We start from the raw sequence: 9,720 nt of genomic DNA, 5'->3' as shown, positions 1-9,720 counted from the left end.
ATGCCTAATCTCGTGCGTTCTCGCGACGCATCGACATAACTGGGATTTGTAGTCATATACATATACGCCTTGTACCTTGTAAATTTTAACATTTTTTTTCACAATTAAATACATAAATTTTGGTTAAGAAATGATTTTAAATATTTTTCGTTTTCACGATTTTTAACATCAGCAGTAATTATTTTTTGTCCATTTCTCTTGGAGAAAAAAAACTACAAGACGTTTCCTTGGTTACCAATGCTCCCCCTCCAAACACTGCTTGTTGGATTTGAACACTGAGATTAGCTGTTGTTGCGCGGCCTATTTATGAGGTGAGTATTGTCTTGTTTTTAGTTTTTTTTCGTTTTTCCCAGAGCAATATAACACTGAAAATTACTACTGTTAATATTTTCAAATAGTTTATGAGGTATTGTTTTGTATTTTTTCTTTTCCCAAGAGCAACCTTACTCTGAAAACAACTACTGTTAGTATTTAGATAGTTTTCTTTCATCATTTTATGTATATCTAACAAACTACTCTCTCGGAATTATAAACAGCATGACCTTTCATCATTTAATTAAATAGTGGAAAGCACCATTCTGTTTTTTCTTTCATAAACCAATATATGTAATTCCTTCTCACCAGGATTTGAGACAGTTTAGAAACCAAACATGTTCAAAGGTGACGCCCGACAAGACCAGTCTCTGACAAAAGCTGTGGAAGGCCGAAGATCTGCTGAGGCAGCCCGCAAAGCTCGCATCTTCAACACTCGACTACGTGTGATGGGCCTTGACTTAGATGCTCTGAACCAACAAGTTAAAGAGAAACTGCAACAAGAAAACTTGGAAAAACTACAGAGCAATGCTCTCGGTAAAGAAACGTGATTACACTATTAAGAAATTAGGAACTTTATCTAGTAAAGCAATAATCTTTTTGTTCTATGTCGTAATACCATCTAATTTCAACTCTTGATAAACAAATGCAATTAATGTACTTTGTTACAATTCGTCTAAAAATCAATGAATATGCAATAGGATGGACCTGCTATGACCATGTGATTTACTTGCTTGTATTTCAAATGATGGGAAGACAGCTTCTGTCTCTAAAATAGCGGATGTCAGCAGAATGATCTCTTTTCCTTTCTACAAATGTTTTTTTTTTTTTTTTTTTTTTTTTTTTTGCATTGTAGAAACACTGAAAAAAAGTCAGGATGAAGCACTACTACAACAAGACAACAATGAAAAAGAAAAACGACGAGCTTTGCAAAAGGACCTTACTCATTACTGGGCCACTCAGCAGCGATTAGACACACAAAATGCTGGTTTACAGAATGGCCTGAAGGGGGCGTTTGACATCACCACTCCGGAGGCCAAACTGGGACCTGCCAGTATGCAGAGATTCCAGGTAGGTTTACTGAGTGAGGTGGAATGGTTGTTTGCTTAGAAACCAGAGACAGTAAAGGGATGTGAATGTTTAAGTAGGTCACAATGTTCCTCGTAAATCATTGTGTTCAACACACAGGGGGAAGATGCTAATTGGAAACAAATGAGGAGAGAACAAATACGAATGACAGAAAGAGCTTTAAAAGGACAGATGGATGAAAATATAAGAAGACAGGAGAGAGAAAATCACAAAGGTACAAAGACATTAAACATAAAACACAGTTAAAAAAACTTCAAAACAGTGAGCTTACACAATGTGAATCACACCTGCTATAAATCAAACTCATGCTTTATGCTTACTTGCACAAACAATAACACATTCTCATGCACCGCTGGTTTTCTCAAAGACATTGATGGATGTTCATCCCAAAAACTATATTGTAGATGTGAATGTGTCCTTGAAGATCTTTGTACAATCAAAAACTACAAAGGAATTTTCCATAACTGTATATACATGTGCAACAGATATGTTGGAGAAGCAAGAGCTGTTGCATCAAAACCAAGAGCAGCTTCACAAGGCTGCAATGGAGGAGGAGCGTCGGAAGGCTGCCCGCATTGCACTCCACAGCTTTAATCAAGCTCAGGTACAGAATACACAGACAGACGTGTGCATGCCCATGAAGGAACCATTGACATGAATGCTTGATGCAAAATCCAGCGGGGGTTTGAGCTCTGATAAAGAGATCTCAGTGGGATATTAAAATTGAAAGAACAATCTGAAAGTGTTAAGTGATGCATGTACACACTTTACACATGATGGAAGCAGTCATATCATTTAGTAGCAAGCATCATGGATGGCTTAACCACTCTGATGTATGCATGGAAACTGTCTGTTTTGAAAAGCCCCTATTTAACTCTTCCCTCATTTTCCTGAGCCCACTTGTCTAAATTCCCCATTGGGATAGATCATTGTAAATCTTTCAGGTCACGGTACTTTTTTCACGACAGTGTGTGATTTCCCTAATAAGCGCCTGAAGTGCAAGAAAACACAATTGGCAGAGTGACTCTCTCTGGGGGCCATACAGCATATGGTTGAGTCTTGGCTCTTTGTGAGAAGTAACTACATTCTCGAGTTTATAAGACTCCTGCTGTTTCCATCATTGAGAGCATAATCACTGAACCCTCCCTGGGTGGGTGGTAAGGCCTCACCATATGCTGCTCCCACAGGCTGCAGAGCGTGCAGAGAGCCTTAAAGAGCAACACAGGCGAGAGGAAACAGAGAACCTTGCAGAGATGTGGCATACAATGACATCTGACATGTTGACAGAGTGTGCAGATGCAGGAGAAAGAGATGTGGGAGGAGGTAAGCCACCACAGATTCTGCCAGACAGGTGGAAGGGGATTCGCCCGGAGCAGCTGCGCTCCTTTCAAAGGGATAGAGAACAACAGTGCCAACAGAAACAGGTACACGAACCAGTTCTACAAATGCTTTAACTGTTCTTCTATATCTTTATTTAGGATGTTTTTTTCTCCTTCATTTTATGAGTTTACTTTTCCATAGAGGGTGCATGCAGACTATCTAAAAGTTCAATTTTCATGTGGTTTCCGATGATGCAAGTGTTGACTTCTCCAAATAGGTTTGATTGTGTTCACAATGGTCCCAATCTAATGAATACTCTAAAAGAATTCTGATGGCCATAAATCTTTCTAGATTAAACATCTATCAAAATTGGTTGAAAACATTTGGACTACGGTTGAAGTCCTGGAGTGGCCTTCCACAGCACAGACCTCAATCCTCATGAGAGTATGTGGCAAACCATTCTAACTTAATGAGCAGAATCTAATTGACAATGAAAAATGGACCAACATCTTTAAATTGACCTGTAGCAGCCAAGACATCTGCTACACAAGCAAATTAACAATGAGTGATGATAAAAAGCTGTTTCCTTTAGTAAGTAAGAGAGAGTTAGAAAGTCAGAGGGTTAAAATATTAATAAAAATATTATTTTAGTTCAGTGCATCAAATGCCTTTATAAAGCTAAAAGAGATTTTGTTGTCTTTTCTTTTTGGAATTACCGTAAATCAACTATACATGTTTATGATTGACCTAATTTAATAAAAAAAAAACAATTTTTTGATTAAGTGAAGGAAAAAATGTATTAGGACCTTAAATATATATTGTCCAAACAATGCATGAGTACATGCCAATATGTAAATCTGTAATACTTTAATTCAATTTTTAATCGAAACAGTTTAAGTCTCCTCGTGTACCAGTTAGGTGTATTATTTCTGACATTTAGAGGCAATGTGACGCTGGAAAGATTCAGGATGCAGCTTGGAATCTGGAGCAGCTGACGTTGTCTAGGAAAGCAGAGGAAGAGGAGAGAAGAAAAGCTGAGAAGATGAGAGAACTGAGAATTCAAATGGACCAGTACAACATGCAGCTGGCCAGGGAGCAAAGCGCACAGTAAGCACTGCAAATTCACACTAGTATACCATAATATTCCCTTACTTTTCTTTTTTTTAGATGATGGAACATTTTATACAAGGAATTTTATATTCTTGTGTGTAAATTGATGTTTTTCCTCCAGCCAGGAGTACCTGAACAAGAAACTTTACACCAATAAACCAACCAAAGACTACTTTTACCAGTTCAACACCAGCTCTCGCTGATCAACGCAGACTTCTGGCATTGATATTCTGTTATCTTCAAATGATTAAATTTTTACAACAAATATTTATAATTTCAAATTTACTTTACATTTTTGTGACTGTTTTTTCTAACAGAAAGAATGAATTAATGCAACAAATCATTTCAGGTATTTTTATTTGTCATATTTGCAGTTACATTGGCAGATCCATAAAGCAGTTACAGTTTTACTGGTCCCATCTGTGGTGCCCACAAACAACCAGGAAACATACAGACATCACCTCAATGTCAATTGTTCTCCACAAAAGAGGCACCCGTCCTAGTGAAACACACACTCCCTAGATTTCAGTGTCTCCTAAAGTTTTTCTCTCGTCTGGCATTATCGTCAAATCTGACTGCGTTTGAAATCTAGAGAAGCTTTTTTTTTTTAAATAAAGCAATTCATTTTAACACTTTTTTTTATAAAAAAGAACAAAGAAGAGCAACAAAAAGTGGAAAAGCAAAGCTTGAAGGAGGGGGCACTCGGTTTCCTTTTGAAACACATAAATCAGGATGAGCTGCAGTCCAGTAAGTATCTGTGCAAGGATGCCTATTGATCATGGAAAACTAACATTTGCTCTTAACACCAACAAAGGCAGATGTTTACAGGCAGAGTTCTGTGTTACGATATTGGCATGTTGTCTCTGTCCTCACTCCTGACTGAAAATTGATTTCTTTTAAGATTTGTCCTGAGTTCAACTTCATGGAGCGAATGGATGTTTCTTCCAGCAACGTTTGGCCAACAGGAAGGCTTTGATTAAACAAGGAGTGACTTCCTGCACACACAAGCAGCACAGATATTCACTGAACTGAAGCTCTTTGATGAATTACTATGTGCATGAAGACAAACCTAACTTTTAGTGTGATGTGTCTACTTTCACTAAATGACACTAGGAACAAGTTTTTTGATTATCAAATTTTGATATGTTTTCAAACATCTACAGAACAATGTGGAGCTTTTTTTTTCATTTTGTTTAATATCTATTTTTCTACACCCAAATCTGACTGTATCAGTCATCAAAAACGCAAAAATCATAAAGTGTGAGTAACTAAAAGAAGGAATTCAAACTTGACGTTTTTAAAAAGTAAGTTGGAAAATTGAAACCTGCACATTTTAACATTTTTCTATCAAACATTGTTCTTTAAGGGTTATTTACATTCTGTTGGGGTGGGAGGGAACTTTCTTCCCCAGAAACTTCTTACTCAGATTAAAAGCATGTTAACACAACGTCTAAACTTGCCCTGAAAAGAATACATTCTCTTGTATAAATACCAACAGTTTGCCTTTATCACACATTAACTGGCAGCCATCTGCTCACCAATGTCCAGCTTGCATTGATAAAAGTCGAAAAATAAAACTTGAGAGTGTTTGACCACAAGACTGCACTCTCTCTTACCTGTAATAAATACTGATTCTTGATTCAACAGGGAAATGTGAGATGGAAAGGTACAAAAAGAATGTGCTTTAATACAATGTAAAAAGAGACAAAGACAGATACAGAGCAATACAAATAGGTCTCGGCACAAAAACGACAGTTTCATTCCAGTAAATGACGTTTCACTTGAGGAGGGAAGGCGAGATTGTTATGTTAGTTTTATGCAGACCCAGCAGCCACACGAACTTAGAGAGAGCATGTAAATAGCTATAGTTCTGTAATATGACTGAATAGATGGATGCAGCTATATACACCAGGTGCTACTCCTTATTTTCAGAGCAAGTTCCACTGAAAGGCGGCTTCAGTTGATTTAAGTGAAATCGTTGATTTATGGGATATGTGTTACTCTGCATCTCTTCCATGACCACATCTAAAACCCCTGATACTTCTAGATGCACAACATTCTGTCTAAAGGTTTTTCCTTGTGTTGTTTGCATGGAGAAAGAAAGAGAACAGTATAAATGCTAATCTTAAACTGTATTTGACTGCACAAGATAACAAAAGTAGGGGGGGGCGGTCAGTATTCTGTCACACAGTCCACTATCTTGGACACTGCTTTGGTTAGTAAAGTCCAATCAGTCAAATGACCGCCAGAGCTTCTGAATTGTCAGCATATGATTGTGTATTGGAAATCAAAAACATGAAAAGTCTAAGAGGGGCATGATGGTATGGGCACATATGTGTTGACATGTTTTGGCCTGATGGCTTGGACTGGAGTTAGTCAGGGATGGTGACTAAGTTGGACACACCATTGGTGGCAGAAGAGACGGGAACAGGGTTGAAGGTGGAGTTCTGTGGCAGACTGTGGAAACCCTCTTGAGCACTTGGACGACTGATCTCACTGATCAGAGACTCATCCAGGTTGAGATCAGAGGTGACGACACTGCTGCCGTTAAAGTCCAGGTTGTTGTCGCTGCACAGCTTGCTGTCATCACACAGGGATGGCTGACTGGCTGTCTGCTTCTCCTCAAGATCACTGCAGCAACGGGGAGCACAATGACAATGTTCAGCATTAAAAAAAAGACAAAAAAAAGAAAAGTAAAATATGACAAGTTGATTTTAAAACTGCTACAAACAAAGGTCAGTACGAACTAAGCTGAAATCACAGACAACAAGGACTATAATCATAAACAGTTTAAAGGGATTTTCACTATGTTATTTTGAGGTATAAATGTATCATGTTGGGCTTTTACTGTTATTTTATGATAGACAATAGACATTTGATAGAGCTTTAATGGACTGCTGTACAGTCATCAAGTAGATGGGGTTGTAGTCTGATGGACCTCCACACACTTTTTTCATGAGCTCCTCTTGTGTTTTCTTTGCATTTCCAATATACGTTTTTATTCATAGTGGTTTTGCTTTCAATTCAAAAGTTAAAAAAAATAACGGTAATAACTAAAAAAAATTGGGAAAACACCTCACTGCATACCTTTCAAGAGATCTGCAAAGACGCAGGCATCAGAGAAAGAAAAGGGGAAATGAATGGAACACAAAGGGTTAGGAAAACCAAACAGCACTGAAGGAACTGGGGTTGTTTCAGGATTTTGAACATTTAACTCAAATATAGTGCACATTTCAGCAGACAAACCTGTACTCTCCAAAGGTTTCATCTTTCATCGGTCGAGCTTCTGAGTCCATCGGTCCATCTTCTTTATCTTTCACTGGAAATAGAGAAAGAAATGTAATTAAAATACATTTGTTTCTGTTTTAGAATGTGAAATGAATATATAGAAATGTAATTCTGTCATAAAACATGATTTCATTATACAGAGTATTTAAATTCTTTCTATCCTTTGGAGGGATCCTATGGTGACGTTCTCTGTGATCATGATTGGAGGGGGTGCTGATGTGGATTACTGACTGTATACGAGAAGTGGACCGAGTAACCCCTCCTCCTCGGGTTCCAAATAGAAAGTACGCGTTGGTGCTAAAAACCAAAATCCCTAGACTTCTTTTGATACCTTTTTTTTTACATGTTCTTGCTAATCCTATTTTTTTTGTTCAATGTTCAAAACATTTGATCGACAAATTCTCCTGATCTCACTTTCAAGTGGAAGGGGCATGGAGTTCAAATAAGCTCACTAGTTACTGGTTACTCAGGAGTGGTTTCAATATTTCACTTTTTTTTTGGGGGGGGGGGGGGGGGGGGGTCTGGGGGTCTGGGGGTTAATTGCATTGTGTGTGCTTCCTAATTCATAATTGTTTTCTTTTTTGTTAAAGATTTTGTTTTTCAGTTTTGAAAGATGTTCTCATTCTGTGAAGGACTTTGTGTTTCTTGCTAATCTTATTTTAATCTTATTTTAATAATGTCAATAAGGTATTAGAAGTGGATTATAAACAAAGTTTGATTTGAATTGATGCTTTTATTTAAATTATTTTGAACCCATAGTGCAATAGCTGTAGGCCTAATTTTAATAAAATCACTTTTTTGCTAAAGCACCAAAAGCACATAATGCGCATTATTGAATTAAAGAACAATTATTGAAATGAACCTTTGGTCGTTTTCTACCCAAATCTGGGTGTATTATGGCTAAGAAATGATTTAAAATAAGGGTTTGATGATTCCCAAACCTTTCTTAAAGTTGAACTTTACTTGCCTGAGTACTTTCCTCCCTTACTCCTCTTGATGAAGCAGAGGATGAGCAGGATCAGCAGCAGCAGCACGGCGGCGCTCACAACACTGATGAACCAGCCCTGTGTTGCAAAGCTTTGCTGCATTGCTGCTACTCATTCAAAAAAAAGATTGAAATGAGAGAGTAAAAAAAGAAAACTACTTTAAAATAAATAATAAAAGAACTATATTTTTAAAAGCAGAGGGCACAGGTTAAAAGAATGTGCTGGAGAGCACGGCAGATTGAGTTTGAAGCATTTTGACAGAATAGCATGACAACAGGGAACCGACGAGATATGCTAAAAAAAAATACAGCAAACTTATGTTTATAAGTAATAGAGCACTTTATATGGATAGCCATGCTCTCTTCTCTGAAAAATCTTTCAAAGCACCTCACAGGGAGCAGGAAAAAACAGCACGTGTCCTTCCTTCTCTGTGTGAGGAATCTAGCTTTATATTTAGACATGGTGAACCCAGAGGAGAGAGCAGGAGGGAAGAGAATGAAGGATGCTGGAGAGGTACCTTTTTTTTCAGTGTTAACATCAGTTTTGAAGAATGCATTTTTTTGGTAGATGAAGTGTAGCTGATAATTAGAGCCAGGGGTCAGTCCCTGGAGCTGGTAGAAAAACTGAGAGGAGTTCAGCTTTTCTGTCTTCCTCCATTCACTCTCATCTGAATAAGAAAAATAAATTAGTCATAAAATTAATACCAGAAACGTTTTGCAAAGGTGTTGAATGCGTAAATATTTACTGTCATCGCGGTAGTGTATCTGGAAATCAGTATGCCGGTGTTTCCTCTTGACCGCCCAGCTGATATTAACCAAGTTTTCCCCCACAGACAGTGTGATATTCATAGGTAGGGCTGTGAATATTAATGTTTAAGAAATTAAAAAAACAATTTTAGCAATACGTTCAGGTGGGTTCAAAATTAATGAGAATGACAAGCATAAATGATATCACCATCTGACTTGGTGGCACCCGTCTTCATGATTGGCTTTCCATTTCCAACAGCTGTACGCCCACTCAGGTAGAAGCGGTAGCTGCTGTGAGGATCCAGACCTTTCAGCGTGTGATGAGTGATCTTAGGGTTATCTATTGTTTTCTCTTTTATGAGGCTATCATCGTTCTCGGTTACTGATGAAAAAAAGAAAATCAAAAATCATTCACCACGTCAATGAGTTTCATAAACAGGAAGTTGAATTTGCACAATGTAACTGATTTAAAATTGAAACAAATGATCTTCATCCCAGTGCAGAACTCCCCTGATTTAAATGAGTTACAAAGGGACAGACCGGGATGAAAATAAGGAGCTTACTCTGTTGGTACTGCAGCACATATCCGGTGAGATTTCCATTAGGATGGACAGGAGGTTTCCATTCCATGGTCATTTCTGTCTCTGATGGGCTGCGAAGACTCAGGAACGCTGGAGGACCAGGTACTATTGCCATATAAGAACAAAAAATGGAAATTGCACTCACATGAGAAAGGATTTATGCCAATAACTATAGTATTAGCCAAGCAGAAAGAAAAAGAGATAGGTTTACTCTAATACATTTACTTAAGTAAATTTTCAGTAGTTTTACTGCATTGTATGTTTTATTTTCACTGGGTTTATAATGCA

The 9,720-nt window shown here is 37.7% G+C and overlaps 2 protein-coding genes across 2 annotated transcripts in view; one reads left to right on the top strand and one right to left on the bottom strand.

Moving 5' to 3' along the window:
- The first annotated feature begins 32 nt into the window (after positions 1-32).
- ribc1 (RIB43A domain with coiled-coils 1) lies at positions 33-4,105 on the top strand. Its single transcript, XM_004070437.4, has 8 exons — positions 33-311; positions 625-849; positions 1,169-1,383; positions 1,501-1,615; positions 1,887-2,005; positions 2,589-2,825; positions 3,662-3,828; positions 3,953-4,105. Exons 2-8 carry the CDS (start codon positions 651-653, stop codon positions 4,032-4,034), a joined length of 1,134 nt encoding a protein of 377 aa, XP_004070485.1. The 5' UTR covers positions 33-311; positions 625-650; the 3' UTR covers positions 4,035-4,105.
- A 66-nt stretch (positions 4,106-4,171) lies between these two features.
- The window catches only part of l1cam (L1 cell adhesion molecule), a 48,585-nt gene continuing 43,036 nt past the window's right edge, over positions 4,172-9,720 (bottom strand). Inside the window, exons 22-29 of the mRNA XM_011477073.3 lie at positions 9,415-9,537; positions 9,060-9,233; positions 8,851-8,961; positions 8,623-8,772; positions 8,087-8,212; positions 7,078-7,150; positions 6,919-6,930; positions 4,172-6,462 (exon numbers count right to left, since the gene is read on the bottom strand). Of these exons, the coding sequence (XP_011475375.1) occupies positions 6,204-6,462; positions 6,919-6,930; positions 7,078-7,150; positions 8,087-8,212; positions 8,623-8,772; positions 8,851-8,961; positions 9,060-9,233; positions 9,415-9,537 (1,028 nt within the window). The 3' untranslated portion in view covers positions 4,172-6,203. The remainder of the gene's footprint in view (positions 6,463-6,918; positions 6,931-7,077; positions 7,151-8,086; positions 8,213-8,622; positions 8,773-8,850; positions 8,962-9,059; positions 9,234-9,414; positions 9,538-9,720) is intronic.

The sequence above is a fragment of the Oryzias latipes genome, chromosome 7 (genome assembly GCF_002234675.1).
Source record: "Oryzias latipes chromosome 7, ASM223467v1".
Classification (NCBI taxonomy): Eukaryota; Metazoa; Chordata; class Actinopteri; order Beloniformes; family Adrianichthyidae; genus Oryzias; species Oryzias latipes.
The sequence above is the reverse complement of the archived record's forward strand: the minus strand, read 5'-3'. Positions and strand labels throughout refer to the sequence as shown.